Here is a 24796-nt window from a genome sequence, read left to right on the forward strand (position 1 = left end):
TTATCATAAGCATGCTGTGGGACATTTTATCAGCGTAAAGGATGAGTATTAAAGATTTTGTAAGCTAGAGTCGCTAGCATTTGGTCAGTACTTCAATCAATGCCCATTGGATGGCAAACAGCCAATTCTCATTACATTAACATGATTAATCTTGCAAGCTCATCCTACTAATAAACGCTGTCCGCATTTCAATCTTCCATTATCAAGTAAACAGCCTCCATAAACTACCCGTCATTGTGGCTCTGGCACTCCTGGATGTTGCACATCTGCTTGAATGAAAACAGTTCAAATACATGCGGATAATCGACTCGCATTGCCTCCAACTACCCAAGAGTAAGTAAAACACAGCGAAATTTAGATGCACTTGAGTCGCGTTTCCTCGCGTTAAAAGCCGTTTTAGACTTCCAGAATAGCAACAAACAGTTTTTCTCGTCTAGCACTTGCTCACTGACACCTCTGCTCAATTTTTATGGGATCGCCAAAAATCGACTCCAAACCATGAGAGGTACCTCATAGTTTTCATCGAAAATCAAACGATCGCGTTTTTGACTCCAAAAATGAAGACTTCCACTAAGGCATATATGAGACTAAAATGTTTCTCCCAATCCAACGCAACTCCTAAAAGTGTGTTTGTGAGACTTTCGTATTCAAAATCTCGACATTCTTGGCAAAACCCTCATTTCATGTTTTTACGAATTACTTGATAAGCTTTTTCAAAACAATTCTTTTGACCAGTACCGCTGGAAGCGCCTTGATAAGTACTTTCAGAAAGCATAAGGGCATATAGCACGATCATTGCGATTTATATAATCAAATCTGGCAAAATAGGTCTAATAGTGTCCAAAAAGTTTAAAAATTAGCAAATAAACAACAAAACGTCGAGCGGAATGTTAATCAATTTCTGGCTGGGGGGCTACTGCTATGCAGACAGCATGAATATTGCTTAATCTACGAAAGCAATCGATGTATTTGAAGCTAACAAGAAGAAATTAGGAGCTGTACTTTGGTTTTGCTACTTGGTCTTAACTTTCTCAAGAAATCTCATATCTGGTAAATATACTATTTGCAAAAAGTACATCTTCAAATGCTGGGTCAATGCAAAATCCAACATTGCCAACCTATCCACAAATGCCGTAAGATATCTTGAATGCAAAGCCTTTTTAGATAGAAAGTATTATTGCACTGGTAAGCAGGAATACAGTAGTTGATGAAGCAAATGAAAATTTGTCGCCATTTATAGTATCAGTACATTCATGAATGATGGCAACGCTGAATTTGAGAACCTCAAGTGTGATCTTTTTTTTTTTTTTGTAAACCTCAAATGTGATCCCTAGAGTTACCCATTCCTTGGATTTGCCACTTACTATATAGTTCCACGTCTTGTAGACGAAAATTACATCATCGACCAAAGGAGATGCCGCAATCACTAGTAGCAAAACGGCCGAAGTCTAAGCATAGTGTACAAAGAAGCTAAAAAAAAATGAATGTACTGCTTAGCAAATGCGATGATCATAGATATATATGGACACATCGATTCCTTCAAAGCCAAAATTACATGCCTTTGTGGCACAGTTGACACAATAGGCCGCCGTTCAAATTACCGAGCATTTGTCTGTGCGTAAACAAAAGCATGTTTGTCAGGTTGAGATGTTGTAGCTGGTCAATGTATTAGGTCACTATGATGATATGGCTCTTTAATAATATCCTTGACCGAGTACATCTCGCACAAACTAACTCTTACATTTCAAACTGTCAGTTTTCATTCTAATTTCAATTCAAATGCGTCCCTCACAGTATACACAAACAACTGATGCAAGTAAAGCTGTTACACATTTCACCAGCCTTGTGCAAAAAAAAAAAAAAAAAAAAAAAAAAAAAAAAAAAAAAAAAAAAACTTTTGCCGCTGCTCAGCATATCTCAGCTACATGCACAAAACGCAAAATAAAGGTACGAATCTTGACCAAGAAGGCAAGTGACACACGCAGCTTGTTCTTGGACTTCTTTTTACACTGTTTCTTGAGAGAAATGGAGGATTATAAATCTATTGGTTTTTCTATCCTCTTTTTCTTCTTCTCAATTGATACATAGAATTTATTCCTAAAAAATGAGATTGATGCTGAAAACAAGCATTGTGCTGATATATTGCACACTGTGTAAGTTGTTGTCATTCCAGAAAAAAAAATCTTACTCACATGGCAAGTACAACAGCCGTCCTTGCTAAAGGTGGAGGCGGTGGTAGAGGTGGAGGTGGTGGAAGCTCAAGTGGAGGCTCACGAGGAGGATCCAGCGGTGGATCCAGTGGAGGTTCTACAGGCGGCCGTGGTACTGGCAGCACAGGAAGTACAGGTGGCCGAGGTGTAGCAGGTAAACAGTAGACACACTTGCCAGCAACAGCATTCAGAGACTAATCCAAATGGTGTACAGGCACAGGATCTACCCCCAACAGTGTCTCGTCCAAGGGTGGAAGTGGAGGATTTGGTGGAGCACCACCCTCCTACTATTCTAGCACACGATGTAAGCCATTGCATCCCACGAGCGCATATTGCCATATAGACACTAATGACATTTTGCTAGCATCCTACACCAACTACCCTCCCGCTTATTCAGGTGGATACAGCCCAGCCTCTCGGTACGGATACACAGGTTTCTACAATCCAGCACTCACCTACTTTGCCATCATGCCGCCCTTCTTGTTTTATGGCTATCATTCAGCGTATCATCGTTACAATCAAAATAACGGCTATTACTACGCACCACAGCTTACCGAACAAGGTAGCAATACAAACAATGTCATCATCAATGGCACAGCCAATTCTGGCAAGGACGACAACTACCATATCTCGTTCAATATAAGTACCAACAACCAGTATCCTATGGTGGATCATGCATTCTTTGCCTCGTCAGATCACAATGCTCGCAATGCTGATTTCGTCTACCGTTTGCAGTTTTCTCAGGTCATTGAGTTTGAGGATGCCAACCAGAATGGATTCTACGATGCCAATGAGCAAATTTATTCAGTGACCTCGTTGCAGAACCTAGCATGGCAGCCATTCCAAGTGACCAACCTGACTGTGCCCAACAATGCCACTCAATCCTATCTCCAGACAGGCACCGCTGCTACAGTGGCATACAACAACACGGCAGGCAACACTACTGGAAGCCCCAATTTCACTGTTCGCATCACTTACCGCACCAGTAATTTGCAATTGAATAATACAGCACCTATCATTATGCAACCCAACTCGTTACAATACGATTTTAGCCTAGAAGGATTCCCTACCACAGTAGCCAATGCTCATCCCAATGCTCGCTTGGGCGTGGCTCAATTGCTGTCCACTCACGCTAATGAGCCGGTCAATTTTGATGTCAATATGACCACACCTCTCGATGTCGCTAATCAAATCAAGACCAACCTCACCTACGGCTTATCCATTGGCGATTACACAGAGGGCCGCTCAGAGTATCAACCCACTGTCAACATCTCTGACGCCTCCGGTGGTGTGGCTGTTGCTTGGACAAATGGTATCGATGCTAATACAGTGGCTGCTGCACCTGCCTACAGCACGGATGATTGGATTTGGGGAGCAGAGTCTGCGCCATCTACCAGAGTCAACAAGCTACTTTTGATTACTATGCCTGGTTACACTGCCAGTGGTAATACAACGGCAGTCGGCAGTGCTACTATGAACACCACCTTCTCTGGCTTTGGCTTTTTGGATACAGATGTCATGAATGCTTTGGCCAGTAGTGGTGGCTCATCATCATTTGGACTGATGACTACATCTAAAATTATGAACATTTTGGTGGTATCTACCATTGCCACCTACTTTATTGTACTTTAAATCAATTTATCACTACCATCTAATGTATATCGTTATTAATTAAATTGCATCTATGAAATAATGTATGTTGCCACGAGCGATTGGCCCTATAGCAAAAAGATCTGTGTATATGAGGTGAGAGCCATCACCTTACAACTATTATTTTAGAATGCATTAAAGTTGTTTTTTGAATCCTATTGGCATATAAACATTTGTCAACTTTGGCATACAGAAACCGCCAGATGAAAATTTTAAATGGTGGTATGTGGCAAACATATGGATTTTATTGAGTTAGGAAAGGTTGAAAGAAGGCCTTGCTCTACTGATCAGAGTAGACGTGAGTACAACATGGAAATATCAATGATTCTTACGTAAAAAGAAATTGCAATGCATCTATGCTCTTGATTTGACTCCATGCGTCTTGAAAAGATACCTCACATATGTACTCACATCATAGTATTATAGTAAAAAAAAAAAAAAATACAAATACTATGTAATTTCACATGACGCACAGTTGGCAAAGCTACGGCATTTTACCTGGATACAAGCAGGTGTTTGCTTCTAAATGAAGCAGGTTACACATCAGCCACTGCTTGCAATTTCATAACGTATACTGTTAGTTAAAAGGCATAAAGAGAGCAGATATCATCCTCTCGAGCAACACTTGCACATGCAAACCTTGGCAAATGAAGTGATACGTAATGGGATGATGGCAAGGCGTCAATACAAACTAATAATAAAAGAAAGCCCAACATGATATTGAATGGCCGCGCAAGGTCATGTAGTTAAAGTTTGAACACTGCTCAACAATTCACTCTTTTTTCTTTCTTTTACTCTTCTACTTTTCTGCAGAATTTGGTTGTAAATGAGTAATACGAGTATTTTTCCCGAAGGATATTTCTATATCCTGTCTCGCAAGCACGGTTTTGCTCTCGATGTATATGATGGTCAAACAAAGGTAATCTTCCCATTGTCAATCTTGTTTTGCCAAGAACTCAACGCTGTTTATTGCTATAGGAAGGAGCCAACTTGATTGTGTGGCCACAAAAGTTTCAGGACAGCGATAATCAGTAAGAACGGCAATGGAGTGTGTGCGTGTACATGGTAGTAATTCATGTTTCCTCGTCTAGATTGTGGTCTTTTGATAGTGGAAAATTGACCAACAAGAAGTCGGGTCACGGTAAGTAAGCATTGTGTGAACAGAGAATGATATCATCTATACTCAAGTATCACACAATTCATAGTGATGGACATTAGCTCTAGTAAGTAGAAAGCCTTTGCTGCTTAATTCAATGTTGCATGTATTCAAGTCTGTTTGGATAGGCGCTTTCAAATCTGACAAGACAATCGTGCAAAAGAAGCGTAAGGCCAGCAAGCAATCTCAAGAGGTAATGACATTGGATGCGTTGGAGAGCAGTGTTGTGTCAGTTATTAATCACCGTTCTATGTAAAGTGGATCTACGATCAAGGCTTTATTTGTTCTAAAGAGTATCCCAGTCTTGTGCTTGATATTAGAGTAAGCAATGCCTTGCTTTGCCACTCGCTCAAGAGACTAACATTATTGGCTTGCATAGGGCGATAGTCCCAAAGGTGGAGCTCAAGTATTATTGTACAAGAGAAAGGACACGGACAACTTGAATCAATTATGGCAATTTGAGCCTTATCAGCAATTTGAAAATGCACTCAACATGGCAACTACCAGTGTCCCATTGCATAAGAAGGAGGGCTTTGGTCAACCCAGACCTGGTTATGCTGCTGAACCCGGCGTCCCTCCAGAGTTGAAACAGGTACCAGAGAACAATAAGATTGCTGGCGTTGGAAACAACGTAGCACCCACTGCCACCACCAATGCTGCTGGCAATTCGCGCATCGATCCAGTGTTGGCCAACTATGGTTCTTTCTATGGTGGCACTACCACTGCTCCTCCTGCCCCCCAGCCAGGTCAAGCGCCTTCATCAGGCAACTATCCACCTCCACCTCCGCCCAGAAATGACAATTATCCTCCTGCCAATGCTCAACCAGGACAAGCACCTTCACCCTCCAGCTTCCCTGAGCCTATTCCTGCTAATGCGACATCTTCTTTCTCGCCTCCACCCCCACCACCTGCTAGCACCGGCGGATATCCACCTGCTCCAGGCTATCCACCAGCCCCTCAATCTCCCTCCAACTACCCACCAGCCCCTCGATCTCCACCCAGCTATCCTCCTCAGCAAATAGGCAGCAGTGGATATCCACCTTCGTCGCCATCCAATTACAACAGTTATCCAGGCAGTCAACATCAACAGCCTTCTGGCTATCCTCCTGCTCCATCCAGCAATCCAATGCCTACCTCGCCTCCAAGCTATCCATCCTATCCTCCCAGTAATGCCAATTCTGGATACCCACCACCATTACCACCACCATCAGCAGGCGCACATGGAGGAGCCCCTGGATTCCCTCAACCCGCACAAGATGGAGGCAACCATTTTTACCAGCAACAGCCTGGGATGCCTGGTAATGGTGGCCATTCCAGCCAAGGCTACCCACCTCCACCTCCATTGCCTGGAAACAGACCTAATAACAACCAAAGCCAACACGATCAATATGGTTATCCTAGTTATCCTCAATAATCACCATGTCTAGTACTTTTTAATGAATAAAATTGAAATACAGTAAATCAAACTGCAATAGAGGACCAGGCAGCATCAGCTACAATGCCAGACCACAAGATGGCACCAGCCCATGTATTGCTCTTGAATTTAGACCAGCAGCTAGCCGCGTCGTTGTAGTTGACCGTCTTTAGTTGCCATGCTAAATGACTGGCTGTGCCCAACACACTGATGGCGTAGAAAGGGAGTCCCTGACCATTCATGTAACCAGCAACAGCTGTCAAGCCAATGAATGCAGTGGAGAATCCTGACAGCCATTGTGGTGTCTTTTCTCCAAAACGAAGAGCAGTAGACTTGACACCCACCTTGATATCGTCCTTCTTGTCTTGATGGGCGTAGATGGTATCGTACACCAATGTCCAGCAGACACCACCGAGATAAAGTGGCCCAGCAACCGAGAGATCGAGGGCTCCAGTCATGGCAGACCAACCTAGCAACGCACCCCAATTGAACGCCAAACCCAACACTGTTTGTGGCCAGTAAGTAACACGCTTCATCAGAGGATAAGTGACCACCAACGACAATGAGCTGGCGCCAAGCAGGATGCTGTACATGTTGAGTTGCGTCAAGACAGCCAGACCTGCCGTTAATTGCACACCAAGAAAGGCAATGGCTTGTTTGGGAGAAATGGCACCCGAGGTGATGGGACGAATCTTGGTTCTTTCTACCTTGTCATCGATGTCTCTGTCCCATAAATCGTTGATGGTACAGCCAGCACCACGCATGATCAATGCACCGGTACCAAACAGGGCGATCATGGAGGCGGCATCCATGACGGAGGCACCTGTACTGTAAGCAGCCATTGAAATGCTCCAAGCTGGATACAGTGTCAGTTGTTGTGTGGTGCGAATCCGAGTGTATGCTCCTACTTACCACAAGGCCAGAACAGCAGCCAGGTACCAATGGGTTTGTCGATACGAGTCAGAAATGCATAAGGAGCCAGGAGCCACTTTCTTGGGCAAATGATCAAGCCAATTGTTGTAGGCCACTGGCTGTTTGCTTTTCTCGGTGGCTGTAGTGGTAGTGGCACTGGTTGCAGTAGATGTCCAGTGCTTTTGTTGATACTTGTGGCATAAAGAAGCAGACAAGAGGCGTGGTGTTGATTTCAATAATTGAGGTCGGGCGACAGACTGTAATGTGACATGGGTGAAGGCCAGAGACTGGAAGCGACGAGCATGTACCATTGGACTGACATTGGCTCGACATGGCACTCGTTTGAGTAGAGAGGCAATGGCAAATGAAGCAGACATGTTGACTTGGTGGATGAAATGTTCAAATGACAGGCAAAAAGAGAGTTGATATCAACAAAAAAAGGTGGGATCTCAATGTCTACATTGTCCCAGACGTCACAGCCCTAGCAAAATCAGGCACCACATCCTGCTACCGTATGTATGACAAGCTAAACAACGGACTATGCTCATGGTGGATCAATGAGATACTGGCACTTGCATGCTTGCTTATTAGGTTTGGTGGCGAATCAGTCATTACAAACTGAATGATAAAGTGGATATAGAACTGATGGATATATTTTATACCTAATAAATGGATTTGATGATGTCCTTCATCAAAATGATGGATATCCACTGGTTTATTCATTCAACATGCTATCATCAAGTATATTTTCTGGCAGTACCAACAACTTCCTTTGCATAATCTACATCGAGTCAGGTACATTAGCTGAAATGCTGTAAAATCAATTATTTACTTGTATTTACCCAATTGTTTGTGTATAATGTCAATCCTTGTTGATATATCAAATCTGGCAGAGATCTTGTTGACATAGCCCTCTAATTCAGGTTTTGCCCATTTCAAATCAGATGTACCCAGCAATCCATCTCGAGACCCTTTGACCACCCTTTGCTGAATGGACAGCAATTTTCCTACTAGCATTCGATTGTCCAATTGATTTCCATTGTATTCTTTATGACATAATGATGCCGGTATGCTGGCAATCTCTGTCAGATAGCTGTTGAGGGATTGCTCGGGCTACTCAGTTTGGCTGCTCGTCCAAGTCCATGCGAAAAGGCATTTTTCGACAAATCAACAGATGGGATGTATGGATCCAAAATCACGATATCACCCTTCATATCTGTCACCCTATTCACCCATGTTCAGCACAAGCATTCAACTAAAGGGCTTCTAATAACACCTACTCGTCCTCGTCAATTGTGTATTCTACCACTTCCTTTGATTCAACGGCTTTTGATGTAGATTGCTGCTGTCTAATGAAATGCAAAAATCCAGCCTGCTTCCCCTGATCACTTCCCCAAAATACCACTGTACCATTGCTGAACAGGTAGACATCCCCACCAGATTGTGCATTTGAGATGTGGAGCATGTCCTCGTAGTTGTTTTGTACAAAATAGCCGTCTATAGGAAGCTTCGTGCAGATACCATCCAACTCATATTCGTCTGCCAAGCAATAAGCTGTTCAGGTTTGTGTCTACATGGTGGCATTCAATAAATAATCTTCTTGGTGGTATCCCTGCTTACATTTGGCTTGAAATCGGCAACAGGTGTTTGTGTAATATCAGCATCAATTTCCATTACTCTGCGAAGTAAGTCCTGCAACGCTCCAGCATCCTTGTCTGTTCCAATCTAACGAAAGTTGCTTTGCTGTGACCTCGTAGTAACCTATCATGCTGTCCTGAGTCGTGTTGATCTCTAAGCGGGCAATGACAACTTACCCCTGATGATACATAGCGTCCATGTTGTAGAACCGCGAAAGCACTAGAAACAATCTAACATTCAGTCACTAACACACCCATTGAACAGTGATTTGCATTGTCTCACATGTTTGCTGCTGAAGGATGGCTTGTAATGAAGCCTTGCAAGGTGTCGCAGCATATATAGAATAAAAAAGCACGAACCTGGGAGGGAGCTTGATTTAAAATAAGAGCGGGACAGGTTAGCCCTTCTGAGAGAGCAGTGTCAAGAATGCCTTGTAGTGAGATTTCCCAAATAGCACATTTCATGATCTCTCTTTATTGTATTCAATGCTACTAAAGCCCTGAACATTTTTCAAACTGTTCACTAAACAGCCTTGCTCTTTATTTATTCGGTATCAATTTGTTTACTCGTAGATATAGGGCACAATTTATGAGCAGTGAGGCATGTACTATATATTTGTCATAAAAACTGGAATCAGTTGTTCACCGCTTGTCCTCGATGTTTGCCTTTGCTCCTTTTGCTGGTAGATACATTGCTTTTGGGTTGATGTTTAGGTTTTCTCTTGTGGCCTGGATTGTCATCGACTGTTCGGTTTGACTTGCGTTTCATTTTGTTAGAATCTCTAAGATTGACTCGCCTCTTGACCTTGGTCCCATCAGAGAGGATAGACACAACGAAATCAACTGTTTCCTTGGGCTCGGCTGTGCTAGTTGGTGCTATTGGACTTGTCAAGAAATGTTTTGGAAACAGAGCTGACCCAGTTGTTGGGATTGTGAAGGTTCCACGTACCCAATCTTTTACGTTCGCGCCCTGCTTTTCAAATGTTTCTTGAGCAAGGTTGTGCTTGCGAGGTGGACATGATATGGCTGTACAGATTGCGCTGTTTTTAAGACACATTGATCTTAACGATTTGAGCTTTCTGCACCAGATTGTCATTTCTTCACCAAATAGAGCCATGTTATTTGGGAGCGAGAGATTGAACATGACTGAGGTGACATACAATCCATAGTCTACAAGCGCAAAGCTGTTTGCTTGTTGTTGAGTCTGTAGCGGTTGCGGACATTCAGTAAGTCAGCAAGAGTCGGATCATGATTTACATTGTTTCTCACTGTTTACATTAGGACATTAGGTTCGACACAGAAGTGAATCATGTAATCGATTATGATGGTCTCTGATAGTGAAGGATAATGATGGCTACAGATCGTATCATCATGGCTGATTGAACGAATCGGATCCTTCAATTGACTGATATTAGATAAACATGATACGATGTATTGACTCAGTTGAAACCAGAAGATAGATTGATGATTCATCAGTAATGATCTCTTATAAATAGGATGTGTTTGAATCAGTTGATAAATCTTCAGTTTTTCGTATCTGGTTACTTTTTATAGTCTTCCTTTTTTTGAAGGTTGGGTGAGTTGATTTTGAGATAATGCTGTCTAGTGAACACTTGGTTTCAATGGCCAACTTGACTTTGTCATTTTGTAGTTTTGATTCGGTGCATGCAGTCTTTGACGCTTCTATGTGACATAAATCTATTGATTGATTGTCTTTATAAAGAATGCGACCGTCGATCTTGCAGCCAATTGTATGCGACTTGTTGTTGTTGTTGAGGAGCTCAATGGCAGTTGTTGCATCAGGAACGGATTCTCCCCATTTAGGATGTAACTGCGTAGTGCCGAACATGAGTTCAAAGACTTCGTACCAAAGTTTGGCCATGTAGTTACATTCAGTTGTAGTAGGATCGAAGCTGGGCTGAAAAATCTGCGCACGTTCGTTGTAGCAATTTATGCTGTGGAGAAAAGGATTGATTAGTTTCACATGTTCCAATTCATCTGTTGTAAAACTATCTACATACACATGTGCTAACACCTTGAAAAGCCATGTATCATCAGTGGATACTTTGGTAACATGCTTGAGACAGCGATTGTAAGCTTCGAGGAATTGGCCAGACGTTGTTAGCTATCAATCCGGTAAGAGTTTAGCTATGGGGCTCATTGATAAAATACAAAGCACTCACTTTGACAAGACCGAGGATTCTTCCCTTGACATCTTTAGACAGATGTGGAAGGTGATCTCTTTCTTTGAAACAATCTTGAATGTAACTCCATTCATTCTCTGTGAACAGTTGCTTTTGTAAAGAGGTTGATGATATATCGAGAATGCCGTTCAGGCAGTAACTACAGAGATTCTTTTGAAAAGCATCCAGTTTACTGTATTCAACAAACAGGCGTTGACCCTCTGTTTTGAGAATAGAGGCGAGTGATTTGCCATTGAACGATAACAATGTATCTAGCTCCATCACAGCCCAAGTTACCATGTGTTACTAGATGTAAAAATTAGTTGCTGACTATTTGTAACTTACATTTTGGTCTTGATACTTTTGCAGACTTGTAGTCAACGTTGACGAATTTTGACTTTCTATTATAGAGTGCATATTGCCTACGTACAGTGCCTTGCGACTGGCTTCCATAGTAGCCGCCATCACCACCTGTCTTTGCTCTTCTTGGGCAAACCAAAAAGCGTCCACAGCAGCCGTTTTCTCCAACTATCACAGATTGATTACTACTACATGATATATAAGCATGATGCCCTGATAAACTTACGGGAATACCGTTCTTTACTTGCTCGTCTAACCATATCTTAAGTTCATTGTTCATTGTAGATCTTATATCAAACACGCACTCCTCCAAATCTTTCAAGAGTTTTGCTTTTGTTTGGGAACGAGAGAACCCTTGACAAAAGTTCTGGTAGTAAACCTGATAACCAAAGCTTGAATTTGAGAGTAGCAAGTACTCCATGGAACTGGCACAACCATCTAGAGAAATAAGTAGAAGAAGATCATTAGATGGCTTTATATGGAACCTAACAAGCGTTGATACATACGGGGTAATGTCATTGTAAATGAGTGATAAAATTGAAAAGAGAAGAAAAAAGTGTGCTTACTGCTCAAACGTGTTTTTTTATATCATTGCAGGGTCAGTCACCACAGTGATTTGAAATATGTTTACAAACCTGTTTATCAATGAACGCCAAGCATCTTATACTGGCGTCTTGTAGCAAAACAAACTCATGTTGACCTTTTTAAGTTATGCTCTTGATTAGCACAGAAGCAAACGGTCCTTAGAAATCTACCAGCTAAAATATTTCTTCTTCCAATTGAGTGCATTCCATTCAAATTCGACATATAACTCATGTAACTCACACCACAGTGAGGTTCATCGAGATGTGCATATCATTCATGCAAATCAGTTGCTGGGCAGCAATTTTCCTGTGGCACCTTAAATACAAACTCCACGCGTATTTTTCATGCCTATATCACCAAAGCAACAATTAACAGCTCTTTGTTTCCAAGCGATTATTCACAATTCAAATTGATTGCATTAATGGTGTATCTGTTACTCAAGCTATGATTTTGCGTTGAACACGCTGAAACACTTCTGGTAGTGAATAACGATAGGCGATGATAACTTATGATTAACCTCCAGTCTTTCTCTTGTATCGCAATTTGGCGTTGAAAATTAGTGTCTACTTCATGGGCGTAATCCTCTGGCGCAGCGAGCCTCTTTATAACGAAACTGGTTCTTTCGATGCAAACATATTGCAGTTGGTATGTTTACTATCTGTAAAATTGTCAAATCCGAATCGCTAATTTCAATTTTATTATGTGTACACTGGTGCCTTGGAAGGCTAGCAAGTAGTATCAATGGCTGTTATCAGATTTAGCGGTATTATTCAGGGATTGGCCGTTGATACGCTAATGTCTTCATCTGATGAAAGGTTCCTCATGCCTAGAATTACCTGTTAATCATATCCTGGCGCGGACTGACCCCAGGCTTTGTCAATACTTGGTATTGACATAGAACTGTATGGTATATTCGGCAACTATTGATGCTATTTGCTATGGATGCTATGTGCTCTCTATCTATGAATTACCTGCTATTTTGAAGAGAATGTGTAGGGATAGCTATTACATGAGGGCAGCTATCTTCGTAAATAAGAGGGTATTTTGCATGGTATTGTCTCTGCTGGTCTATGTCTGTTGGTCTATATTTGTTTTTCTCAATCAATATTTAAATGTTGAAACCAAGAACTTGAATTGTCAAATGGACATTAATAAAGATGAGCCCTCTATTCTGTTTGTTGGGATCAAGATGAAAGCATGTCAAGCTTCTAGAGACTTTTGACTTGAACCATTTGTTGGCTAATGTTGAGTTCAGCAATAATGTGAGGTCTTGTAGCTGTAGCTTTTAGTAATCTATTTACGTCAACTTTAACTATCGTAACATGATAAATTTATGGTCCCTACTAGACACTTTCAAAGCCTCGAAAATGAAACTTGATCTTACAAAGTATTTTGGTGGACTGGCATTATTAAATATAAATCTTCGTATAAAAATAGCACTTCTAGCAATAATACTATATAATTTTCCACCTGCTATCCATTAACTTGATACTGCATCTATTTATTGTTGTCTTCAAGGTTAGAAGAACATTTTTTTTTAAGGAAGATTGTTTTATTAATAAAATTCTTTGTCTAAAGTCCTATTAACGTACCCGAAGTGGGGAAGAGGATAGTAAGACTGGATATAAGGTGCTTTGCTATAGAAGTGAGTGAACGTTGTCTTGGGAAACTAAAGTATATAGTGCCCTGTCTATGCAGAGCATGACTTGGAGGGGTTCAAAATGAAAGGAGTCGAAGATGGATCTGTAGTGGCAGCTCCAAATTGCTTGAAGAATGCAAGAAAATACTTGGTACGTGGTGAGAGTGGGGTAGGGTGAAGATGTTGAGACTGTAAGGGGGGAGCGAAGGAGGAGAAGTTCTTGAAATTGCTCATAAGTGGGAGATTGCAGACCTGGGTCTATGTATGTGGAGAGTGCTTGGGACCAGACAGTGTATTTGATGGGACAGGAAAAGAGAAAATATGTTGTCGTTTCTATGTTGGTAGTTCTAGAAGGGCAGATCGTGCAATGAGGAGCGAATTTATCAGATATACGAAGGTGTAGGAGTTTTTTGGTGGCTATTTTGTTGAGGAGGATTTGGTACCAAGTATTACGTGCATTCAGAGCTATTCCGAGCTTCCAAAACTGACGCCATTGAGTAGAAGAAAGGATAGAACTCGGGGTAGGGGGAGAGGAAGAGGTTAGGAGGCATTTGAAGTATTTGATAGAAGTAGCTTTAGTAGTTGGACGAATATTGTTGGGTTCTGGAGGTATAAGAAGAGTGGTGACAAAGGAGTGGAGAGCTGAAAATGAAGGAATGTTGGAATTTGGAAGGTTGTGAACCTCCAAGGCGTTGTGAGGTCGCGGTACATTGGGGAGAAAGTTGTAAAGGACAAAGTTGTTGAGAAGTAGTTGGTTAGAGCAAAGTAGAGAGATAGTTTTGTTGATTGATGGGCCGTGTGGCAGAGCTGGGGAGAGATGATTATATTCTAGGCAGAGTCGGTTGGGGTTGAAGATAAATATATCGGATCCTTTGAGCTGACGGATTGTTGGTTGGTTCTTGAGAACGTAGTGAGGGGATTGAAAGAGGTGAGCTATTGGGTGGGTTGGTGGGAGATTGTGGACGAGGAGTTCCATCAGTGGTAGGTGAAGGCATGTGGACATGGTGGCATGGCTGAAATGGTAGTTGTGGGGGGGGATCGAATCTACGGCTCGTAGTAAGTTGACTATGGGACCAAAAAGGCGAGGAATGACCAGTCGACAATGGGGAAATAGGAATGACCAATGATAGGAAGGATATTCGGCGGTGGAAAGAACAAAGTTGAGAGTGTATCTAAGGATGGGAATGGACGGCATAAGTGAAGGTGAGGCTTGTGGGGGGTGAATCAGGAAGTAGAGCCACCGCCATTGTAAGGCATTAGCTTGAGTGGCTGGATCGAGGAGTTCCAAGCCCCCTTGGTTGATGGGTTGGGTGAGGTGATCAAAAGCGAGGCGAGAGATTTTGGATCCGCGATTGATGAAGGTGGCGGCGAGTCGCTGGAGCTGTTTGAGTTCAGGGGATGAAAATGTAAAGAGGCGCATAACGTGCCAAAGTTTCGAATATAAGAGCGCATTGATGACGGTGACCCTACCTCGGTATGTTAGTGCGCGGGTGGAGTGAAGCTGGCAATAGGCACGAATCTTGGAGATGATGGAGAGGGCATAGGTTGCGCGTTGATTGGCACTTGAGCATATGGCGAATCCTAAGTAGGTGAGGGGTTCGGTAGCAGTGCGGTCGTGCCATGATGTGATACCCTGATCTTATAGGAAAGAAATCCAGGGTGGGTGTGGTTTACCGGATAACGAGGGTGCTTGGGTTTTACTGTAGTTGAGAGATGCATTGGATGCGGCCATATATTGGTTGATGATGTCTTGGAGGTGTTCAAATTCTGTGGGATTCCGGAGGACCACAAGAGCGTCGTCCGCGTATGCTAAAACTTTGATGGGAGGAGGGGAGGGCATAGTCATAGATTGATTAGTTTCCAGGAGTAAATGGAAACCAGTGATGTTGCTGTGATTGTTTATAGCACGAAGCAGTGGGTCGAAGGCAATGTTAAAGAGTAGTGGACTGATTAAAAGAACATTAAGTTTGCCAGCCGGCCCCACCAGCCAAAACTGATTCCAACCCAGACTTACAGTCTGTTCTAGATTGGCCAAATTTTGATAATTTTGGACTCGATCGAACTATTTCTGAAGATTCGACTAAGTAATATATGATAATTATCCTTTGCTTCTTTAAGCTGTCCCTGGTGGTAGGGCGAAGTGGTAGAAACTCCCGTATGCCAACGGGAGGATCCTGGTTCAAATCCTGGTGAACGCAAGTTGTTTGATTTTTTGAAGTAGTACTGATGTCCTCGTTTGGTGTTTTGTACTCTATCCATTATCTATATTTTGACGATTTCCGCAAGACTGTTTTGGCTCTAGGTGTCGCACCTTATTAGTAGTAGATTTCTTTCCCAACTTAATTCAAAAATATCTTATTCCCCTTCTTTGCAGACATTGGGTCCACCAACAGTCTTTTCTATCTCTCAGTATGACATTTAAAGGACTTTAAATAAAACCTGGAGCTCGACTCCCCTACAAAAAAAAATTGCTTCTTTAAGCTTTCTTGGAATGCTTTTCAAGACGCATCTAATAGTATCAAGTAAGATAGATATTTTGTGTAAAATTATTGAGCAATTTATGAAAGTATGAAAAGAGGTTTCTAGCCAAAAAGTCGAGATTTTATATATCAAGGTTTCATAAAAGTGGGTTTTGGGGTTGCTTTAGGTCGAGAGGAACATTTTGATTTAATACATGCCATAGTAAATGTCTTCGTTTTCAAGGTAAAAAAAAACCGCGATCGTTTGATTTTCGATGAAAATCATGAGGTACCCCTCATGCATTTTGGTCGATTTTTGGCCATGTTTTTTTTTGGCCCAAAAAGTTGAGCAAAGATGTCAGAAATTAACTGCCAGATGAGAGCAACTGTTTGGTGCTATTCTGACCATCTAAAACGACCTGAAACGCAAGAAAACGCGGCTCAGATACACTCAGACTTTGCTGTACCAGGGACACTAAGGACTGAAAAGGGGAAATACCAGTATACTACTTGCCTGTATATGGTGTAGCAAGATGGATATGGATATAGAGCATTACATAAGAACCAGATCTACAGATAATATGAAAGATATTCATGTGTAAGTGGAGGGTCAACATGAAAGTAGCAGTGTTTTGATAAAATACACAGGGCAATCGGTAGCGCAAACTGCCACTGCGCAGGCTGGCTTTCACCGAAGCCAAGCGAAGGTAGAGAGTCATCCTAAGTATAAACACACTCGTATTGGATAAAAAAGCATTCAAATAACACGAAAAAAAAAACTATTAATTTAAGCTATAATTACATTTACGCATAGATATAACATACTGTAAATGTATTAAGAGCACTTTGCGATCAGTAATAAACTATTCTAGATTTTATATTTCGAGAAAAGGGCCATTTTGAGGGGATATGCTAATACCTTGTTTATTTTTTGCCCTCATCACCTAGGAGAATCCTCAAGTTTTGGGGATTCCCAATAAATTGCTCCAAAAAAAAAACTCGCCATTTGGTGCACCTGGTTTCTGGCTACACATATTACTTTACTGATAGAGTTTGTTTACCTGATAGCTCTAGAGATAATGAAAAATTTTGAGCCTCAAAGTGTCATATTTGACCTGAAGTTGAGAGCTTGTTTCAATGATTGATTTCTCCATATCCTTCCTCTAAAAAAGACAACGGAAAGAATGTATGCTTCTTGAGGCATTAAGAGGCATAGTTTGATGGTTGCAGTTGGTTGAAAAAGCTATATTACTCAGCGTAAAAAGCTCTTAGATTTACCACACAAAAAAGACGGCGTATAAAGATCGTATGTGCAGCTCTCTTCACTTGATTTGCTTCCTAGTATCGTTCCAAGCTATCACATAAGAGTAGACTTCAAGGCATGAGGAAATATATATTAAGGGACATCAATGGGAGTTTAGGGTATTCTAAAGTAATTCTTTAAGAGAATAGCAACTGGTACTAACAGAGACTTTGTGATTTGTATCTAGAGGGGGTAATAACATTGGCGGGCATGCGTCGCTTTATTTCTGTTGATTTATTCAATATTATAACCTCTGAATTAGAGAAAGATGTACTTGGCTACCACAAGTAAAGTGCTTGCTAAAAGATTACCATTACATTCTCCAACAATGTGGTAATGCTGTCAAATAAACCAAATTTTACTATTTCCATGTACCGTAATCTTTGGCTCTGAATGCCTTTGTCGATTTGTATTGCAATGTTTTACAACAATGTATGCAGAGACCTTATGACTTCATGTATAGTGTGTGCACAACTGTCAATTCAAGAATATTATAAGCGCATATCTGGATCAAATCACTGTGACGACGACTAGGCTGTATCGTTTTTTGTCCATTTTTATTACCAAATGTATTTGAATAGATAATTATCAAGGAATACAATTAGTAATGTATGAATTTCCTTGCGGTAGGCTCACATACCTTATCAAAAGTCATTCATTTTGCATGAATCACGAACGCAATAAGCCACTAGCTTTGCCAGATGTTCTGATCTGCAGTAGAAGCGGTCACTGTTATTATACATATATGCTTGCCATTTTTTTTCTGAAATTCCAACATTGGTATATTTCTTGCCATACAATTCAACATGACTGAAGTAACAAAGTACGAAGACGATGATTTAATACAAGCACAACAAACTGTGATCATTCAAATGCCCAGTGGAAATGCTAAAATTATTTCTTTGAAGCCTGATACGTAAGATATACAGTGGCAGTGTTGGTTTGAATTTCTCTAAATTGTCTTTTTCTCGATAGGATGGTCAATTTGGGCAAATTTGGCTCCTTTCAATCAGATCATCTAATCGGAAAGCCTTTCGGTCTGTCATATGAAATCATTAGCAAACAAGGTGAGATTCGCCCTGTTGGCCATGTATCTAAGAACAACAACATTGGTAAGTGATAGTGTACCAAAATTCGAATCGACACTTACATGCGCAAAATCAGAGGAAACGGCTGCCAATAATCAAATGATCATTGACGACGCTTCGAACCAAACATTAACACACGAGCAAGTGTTGGCATTGAAAGAAAAGGGATTGCAAGGCGAATTGGCCACTGAAGAAATCATTAAAATGATGGTTGATTCTCACTCTGGCTTCTCCAAAAAGACCGAATATTCCAAGGCCAAATACATTGAGCGCAAAAAGAAAAAGTGAGTCTACATGCACATGAGGTGAAACAGCAAGCTTATCGCCACCATCTAGGTTCATGAAGACATTTACACCTGTACGACCTACTATCAGCACCATCAACGACTATTTCTTTTCCAAAAACCCTGATAAAATCAAGCACATGCGCATCGACACACTCTCTCAGCTATTAAGCATGGCCAACGTACATGCGAATGCAAAGTTGCTGGTTGTGGACGATACTCAGGGTCTGATTGTGTCCTCTTGTCTGGAGAGAATGGGTGGATTCGGTCAATTGGTAGCTATTCATGAAGGAGATCATCACAATTACGACATTTTACGATACATGAACTTTTCGAAATCTGTGCAAAGTGTATTCCACCCTGTGCCAATGACCATGATAGATCAAGGCATACCAAATGGTGAGTAAAAGTGATTGTGTCTGTCTGCGCAAACACTCAACAGGCATTGTATAGATCCGTTCGAGATTTTGACAGAAGAACAAGAGGCAGCATTGTCAGAGAACGACACAATTTCTTACAGCAGACGTAAAGCAGCCTGGGAGGCTCGAGTCAAGTGTAGAAAGACGTTGCACGAAGGCAACTTTGATGGACTCATTATATCATCCTCATTCCAACCCGAGACAGTGATCAAGGAATTATTGCAATATGTCAATGGATCACGACCCATTGTGGTGTATAGCTTCAACAAGGAAGTGTTATTACAAACAGCTTATTGGATGCGTAGATCAAGCAACTTTTTGAATGCAGAGCTGACGGAGAGCAGCATGCGTGAATACCAAGTCTTGCCTGGACGTATGCATCCCAACATGAACATGAGCTGTGGTGGTGGCTACTTGCTGTCCACACTCCGCGTCATAGATTGCCCATTTGATCCCTCTCTTGTCAAGAAGAGCGCTGCAGACAGCAATGATAGACGATTCAAAAAGAAGAAGGTGTCGCCTGCTGCCCCCCAGACATCTACCGAAGAAACAGCAAACGTGAATTAGAGCTGAAATCAATAAATGTACCATTATTTAAACCCTTCATCATTGGGTGCCTAGCTCAAAGAACAAGCGAGAAGGATTAAGGAAGTGACGATGTTTTAATTGATGTCAAATATCAAAATTTTCGACTTGAAGTTCACCTTTGTTCCCCTTACTTTTCTGTTTAAACTTTATATCATACACCATGGCACCTCCTTCATCCATGATGGTAAATATGCGTTGCAACGGTATAGCGCATGTGATGCGAGTTGGCAAGAGATACGCAAAGAGAGCAAGGCCTGACACCAGACTTATACGGCCGCATCATGTCACATTGCAACAGAAGCCTTCACGACGCGTTTGATGAATGCCTCGTGGATTGTCGTAGAGTCTAGCTTGATGATTTGCGTGCCTCTTGCCGTATGTATATATCGACCGAGTATTAACATGGTGTTGATTCCTGTAGCAACCACAAATCATCCTTTTAAAAGAAGGCACTGATACATCTCAAGGCAAAGGCCAACTTCTCTCCAACATCAACGCCTGTGCTGCCGTTGTGGACACTGTCAGAACTACATTGGGCCCCAGAGGTATGGATAAGCTCATGGTCGACAGCAGAGGCCAAGTGACCATCTCCAACGATGGTGCCACCATCATGAAATTACTGGACATCGTTCATCCCGCCGCAAAGACCTTGGTTGATATTGCTCGCTCTCAAGATGCTGAGGTACTAAATTAAGAAAATCAGAATGAGATTGTATATATTAAACGGCAAGTGATAGGTTGGCGATGGTACTACTAGCGTTGTTTTGCTTGCTGGTGAATTATTAAAGGAGATCAAGGGTTATATCGAAGAAGGTGTCAGCCCTCACGTCATCATCAAAGGCTACAGAGCTGCTGCCCGTTTGGCCATTAACAAGGTAAAGGAGTTGGCTGTCAAGATTGACAAGAACAATGAAGCGTAAGTGTCGCTTTGTGTATGTGCTGTTTGAATAGAGACTAATGCTAAATAGTGAATTCCGTGATTTACTCTCCAAATGTGCTTCCACCGCCATGAACTCCAAATTGATCTATTCCCAAAAAGACTTTTTCACAAAGATGGTTGTTGATGCTGTCATGTCTTTGGACCAAGAAGCCTTGAACGAGCGTTTGATCGGTATCAAGCGTGTTCCTGGTGGCGCTATGCAAGATTCCGTGCTTGTCAAGGGTGTCGCTTTCAAAAAGACCTTTGCCTACGCTGGTTTCGAACAACAACCCAAATCATTCAAGAACCCCAAGGTGCTCTGTCTCAATGTCGAACTTGAATTGAAGGCTGAAAAGGACAATGCTGAAGTCCGTGTGGAGGAAGTGTCTGAATACCAAGCCATTGTTGATGCTGAATGGCAAATCATTTTCCAAAAGTTGGAAGCCATCGTCGCCAGTGGTGCCAAGGTTGTCTTGTCCAAGTTGCCTATTGGTGATTTGGCCACTCAATACTTTGCTGACCGTGATATTTTCTGTGCTGGCCGTGTTGCTAAGGACGATATGGATCGTGTTGTTCAAGCAGTGGGTGGTTCTGTCCAATCCACCTGTTCTGATCTGCGCTCTGAGCATTTGGGTGAATGTGAGTCATTCGAGGAGAGACAAGTGGGTGGAGAGCGTTTCAACATCTTTGAAGGCTGTCCTCAGGCAAAGACCTGTACTCTTATCCTTCGTGGTGGTGCTGAGCAATTCATTGCCGAGGTGGAGCGCTCTCTTCACGATGCCATCATGATTGTCAGACGTGCTATCAAAAACAACTTGGTTGTTGCTGGTGGCGGTGCTACCGAAATGGAACTCTCTAAATACCTTCGTGTTCATTCTCGCACGATTGAAGGCAAGCAGCAACTCATTATTGGCGCTTACGCAAAGGCATTTGAAGTCATTCCCAGACAGTTGTGCGATAATGCTGGTTTCGATGCTACTGACATTTTGAACAAGTTGAGAATGAAGCACGCACAAGGCGGTCTTTGGTACGGTGTTGATATCAATAATGAAACTATTGCAGATAATTATGAAGCATTCGTTTGGGAGCCTGCACTTGTCAAGACCAATGCCATTGCTGCTGCTACTGAAGCTGCTTGCTTGATCTTGTCTGTCGACGAAACTGTAAAGAACGCTCAAAGCGAAAAGCCTCAAGCAGGCCCAATGCCCGGTGGTGGACGTGGCCGTGGTATGCCCAGACGATAAATCCTCAAAATTCTATTCTTGCTGTTGTATTCTTTATATAATTCTTCTTCTTCTTCTTCTTTTTTTTCTTTCAAACGCAAAGAAAATAGACCATTCCCTTCCTTTTTATTATTTCGTTTGAACATTAAACCTTTTTTTTTGAAATAACCACATCGATTGTCTTTCCAATGCAATAATTTTCATGCAACATCAGATCATGCAAAACTCAGCAGTGTCCTAATCTTTTGTCGATAGAGGGATCTAGTTGTATATGGAGCGTATATGTATAAAAGGTGTAGATACCAAATGATTTCCTCTGCAATAGAGATCATTAACTGGCTTAGAAGATGAGTGTTGTAAGCCATAACAAATACAGCAAGTCAAAATTTCCCTGTAAAGTGATAAAAATAAATCTATTTCATACAGCACTAAAACAATTAAAATTCAAGCTTCTTATACTGCAAACGTCATGTCTATGTATATGAACTTTCACGAGCATCATCTACCTTCATGATGAGAGCAACTGCATTGATGTTGTCAGGAACCAAGCAAGTGAAGACGGCAGACCCGATTAAATCGCCGCTCAGCATTCTGTCCTGATTTGTTCTCCTCTGTCCTTTTTAGACTTGATTCGATCTATTTTGCCAGATTCGACTATGTAAGTTGTGATGATCATCCTTTGCTTCCTAATACCGCTTTCCAGCAACTCTACAACAATATCCAACAATGCATCCATATTCACTCCCAACGGAACCTCTCCATTCGTGGAAGAGCTACCGTTCTCAACACACTCATTTTCTCGAAACTCTGGCATGTCATGCGCAACTTTATTTTCACCAAAGCTCAATTACTCTCCTTACGCAGCCTTGGGTCCTCCTTCATTAACTTTCGTATCTTCCCCAAACTTTCCTTTAGAACCCTTCAACAGCCTCGCCATCATGGCGGCCTCCAAGTTTTAGATCCCATTGTCCAACAACAAGCTCTCCAATGGCGCTGGATTTGCCCCCTCATTTTAGCCGCCTGTCATTCACCACTATTACCGACATACACCACCCCAAGCATTCCACTCCTCCAGTACTCCCTGCAATGGTATTTCCACTCTACCGCTTTCTCTGATTACTTTTACTACTTACTCTTTCCTGCTGCTCGACAAACCATCTGGTTCCAACATCGACCCAGTCCACACCAAGCTTTCCTTAACATACTCACCAATGTCATTACCACCATGGATCGAATACCTCGTTCCTTCACAACCTGTCACTTAGATTTTCATACAGGTTTATCATTACCTTTCCTTGAAATTATCTTACATACCCTCCCTTCTACTCACCCCCATTTCTCTTCTTTCACAGCTCCAGATCAACTGTTTGACCGACATCACGCCGTCCAGAAACTGCTCGCAATAGATGTGTTTACCTTTGACTTCGACTTACAAGTGATCCGTCTTAGAAACTGGACCTTCCTTGAGTTTTGCCATTATCCAAGAATATCTCATCGAGTTGCCCGTTGGATTGAGGAAGGCCAAATCTACCTCCAACCATTCTTTCTCGCTCTCTGCCGTCAGGCCCCTCGCCATTCATTTACCAGTGCCTCCTTTGGTGCTAACCCTCACAACATCCGCCCACTCATTCGCCGTCTTATCAAACCTATAACACCACTACCTCCAACAGTGCCACTCAACAGTATTCAATACTACAAACACTTGGTTTCCACTGAAATGCCCACCATCAACACCTCACCTCTTTCCCCATCCCAATGGCGCCTCTTTTGGAAACTACCTATTCTCCTTCAATCCCGAACTGTATGGTATAGACTTATCCATCGAAAAATTCCCTCCAAATCGACCCTCCACCACTTCATCCCCACAACTCACCCTTCACCTTCGTGTCCTCTCTGTTTGACCCAGAGCCCGGAGGATATCCAACATTTCTTCTTTACTTGTCCTCTCAAACTCGCTGTATGGCGGTTCCTTGCCACTACATACCTATCCCACACACCGATGACCGACGACGTCCTTCTCCCATTCCTCCACGGCATTCAAACTCTATCCATAGCTGAACCCACTCGCTCTGCCTCCTTACCTTTTCCAGAGCTTACCGTTTACCAAGTTTTCGCTACCAGTCTACTCTGTATATGGCAAGCCCACTGGCGCTCCATCTTCGACCATGTCCCTTTTGTCACCCTCAACGTTAACACATCTATTGCCCGTTCTCTGTCCCGCTTGGAATCGGAATTACAGTTTGATTTGTAAGTATGTATCCCCACGTATTTTATGGTCGTAATCCACTTCCTTGCTTCCCTTTTTCATTTCCTTGCCTTTAAAAATATATCCAGTCTTCTTCTTCCCTCATCATGACATTTAGAGGACTTTAAATAAAAAATGGAGTACAACTCCCCTACAAAAAAAAAAATTGCTTCCTAATACAATCTCAAAGTACTTTTCAAGACGCATCCAATAGTACCAAGTAAGGTAAATATTTTGAGTCAATCTATTGAGAAACTTATGAAAATATGAAATGAGGTTTTTAGCCAAAAAGTCGAGATTTTACATATCAAAGTCCCACAAAGATGTTTTTAGAGGTTACGTTAGATTGATAGAAGCATTTTGATTTAATATATACCATAGTAAAAATCTTCGTTATCAAGATGAAAAATGCGATTGTTTGATTTTTGATGAAAATCATGAGGGGGGTACCTCATGCTTTTAGGTCGATTTTTGGCCATGTTTTTTTTTTGGTCCTCAAAAAGTTGAGCAAAGGTGTCAGAA

General features: G+C 41.9%; 11 protein-coding genes across 11 annotated transcripts; 5 read left to right on the top strand and 6 right to left on the bottom strand.

Annotated features, from left to right (window-relative positions):
• Window positions 1-2104: 2104 nt before the first annotated feature.
• ATC70_001752 (uncharacterized protein) lies at window positions 2105-3842 on the top strand (the record flags this gene model as incomplete). Its single annotated transcript, XM_064821145.1, has 4 exons — window positions 2105-2153; window positions 2209-2364; window positions 2425-2514; window positions 2575-3842. 4 exons carry the CDS (start codon window positions 2105-2107, stop codon window positions 3840-3842), a joined length of 1563 nt encoding a protein of 520 aa, XP_064680831.1.
• Window positions 3843-4686: 844 nt separating this feature from the next.
• ATC70_001753 (uncharacterized protein) lies at window positions 4687-6430 on the top strand (the record flags this gene model as incomplete). Its single annotated transcript, XM_064821146.1, has 7 exons — window positions 4687-4779; window positions 4839-4891; window positions 4952-5001; window positions 5066-5083; window positions 5145-5209; window positions 5275-5337; window positions 5396-6430. The coding sequence occupies 7 exons, from the start codon at window positions 4687-4689 to the stop codon at window positions 6428-6430; spliced, it is 1377 nt and encodes a 458-aa protein (XP_064680832.1).
• Window positions 6431-6477: 47 nt separating this feature from the next.
• Window positions 6478-7719, bottom strand: ATC70_001754 (uncharacterized protein; the record flags this gene model as incomplete). Its single annotated transcript, XM_064821147.1, has 2 exons — window positions 6478-7258; window positions 7343-7719. 2 exons carry the CDS (start codon window positions 7717-7719, stop codon window positions 6478-6480), a joined length of 1158 nt encoding a protein of 385 aa, XP_064680833.1.
• Window positions 7720-8079: 360 nt separating this feature from the next.
• On the bottom strand, window positions 8080-8359 carry ATC70_001755 (uncharacterized protein; the record flags this gene model as incomplete). Its single annotated transcript, XM_064821148.1, has 2 exons — window positions 8080-8123; window positions 8185-8359. 2 exons carry the CDS (start codon window positions 8357-8359, stop codon window positions 8080-8082), a joined length of 219 nt encoding a protein of 72 aa, XP_064680834.1.
• A 68-nt stretch (window positions 8360-8427) lies between these two features.
• On the bottom strand, window positions 8428-9316 carry IZH3_1 (inc metabolism membrane protein; the record flags this gene model as incomplete). Its single annotated transcript, XM_064821149.1, has 5 exons — window positions 8428-8566; window positions 8623-8896; window positions 9020-9103; window positions 9157-9199; window positions 9263-9316. 5 exons carry the CDS (start codon window positions 9314-9316, stop codon window positions 8428-8430), a joined length of 594 nt encoding a protein of 197 aa, XP_064680835.1.
• A 297-nt stretch (window positions 9317-9613) lies between these two features.
• Window positions 9614-10096, bottom strand: ATC70_001757 (uncharacterized protein; the record flags this gene model as incomplete). Its single annotated transcript, XM_064821150.1, has 1 exon — window positions 9614-10096. One exon carries the CDS (start codon window positions 10094-10096, stop codon window positions 9614-9616), a length of 483 nt encoding a protein of 160 aa, XP_064680836.1.
• A 369-nt stretch (window positions 10097-10465) lies between these two features.
• ATC70_001758 (uncharacterized protein) lies at window positions 10466-11802 on the bottom strand (the record flags this gene model as incomplete). Its single annotated transcript, XM_064821151.1, has 5 exons — window positions 10466-10934; window positions 11001-11104; window positions 11163-11438; window positions 11508-11690; window positions 11749-11802. The coding sequence occupies 5 exons, from the start codon at window positions 11800-11802 to the stop codon at window positions 10466-10468; spliced, it is 1086 nt and encodes a 361-aa protein (XP_064680837.1).
• Window positions 11803-13315: 1513 nt separating this feature from the next.
• ATC70_001759 (uncharacterized protein) lies at window positions 13316-15592 on the bottom strand (the record flags this gene model as incomplete). Its single annotated transcript, XM_064821152.1, has 3 exons — window positions 13316-13389; window positions 14236-15384; window positions 15448-15592. The coding sequence occupies 3 exons, from the start codon at window positions 15590-15592 to the stop codon at window positions 13316-13318; spliced, it is 1368 nt and encodes a 455-aa protein (XP_064680838.1).
• A 2722-nt stretch (window positions 15593-18314) lies between these two features.
• ATC70_001760 (uncharacterized protein) lies at window positions 18315-19866 on the top strand (the record flags this gene model as incomplete). Its single annotated transcript, XM_064821153.1, has 5 exons — window positions 18315-18424; window positions 18484-18620; window positions 18673-18880; window positions 18933-19279; window positions 19334-19866. The coding sequence occupies 5 exons, from the start codon at window positions 18315-18317 to the stop codon at window positions 19864-19866; spliced, it is 1335 nt and encodes a 444-aa protein (XP_064680839.1).
• A 181-nt stretch (window positions 19867-20047) lies between these two features.
• ATC70_001761 (uncharacterized protein) lies at window positions 20048-22050 on the top strand (the record flags this gene model as incomplete). The annotated part of the gene is made up of 4 exons (XM_064821154.1): window positions 20048-20071; window positions 20309-20569; window positions 20625-20803; window positions 20856-22050. The coding sequence occupies 4 exons, from the start codon at window positions 20048-20050 to the stop codon at window positions 22048-22050; spliced, it is 1659 nt and encodes a 552-aa protein (XP_064680840.1).
• Window positions 22051-22846: 796 nt separating this feature from the next.
• ATC70_001762 (uncharacterized protein) lies at window positions 22847-24280 on the top strand (the record flags this gene model as incomplete). Its single annotated transcript, XM_064821155.1, has 1 exon — window positions 22847-24280. One exon carries the CDS (start codon window positions 22847-22849, stop codon window positions 24278-24280), a length of 1434 nt encoding a protein of 477 aa, XP_064680841.1.
• Window positions 24281-24796: the final 516 nt, after the last annotated feature.

This window comes from Mucor velutinosus (assembly GCF_035048745.1).
Source record: "Mucor velutinosus strain NIH1002 chromosome Unknown tig00000093, whole genome shotgun sequence".
Classification (NCBI taxonomy): Eukaryota; Fungi; Mucoromycota; class Mucoromycetes; order Mucorales; family Mucoraceae; genus Mucor; species Mucor velutinosus.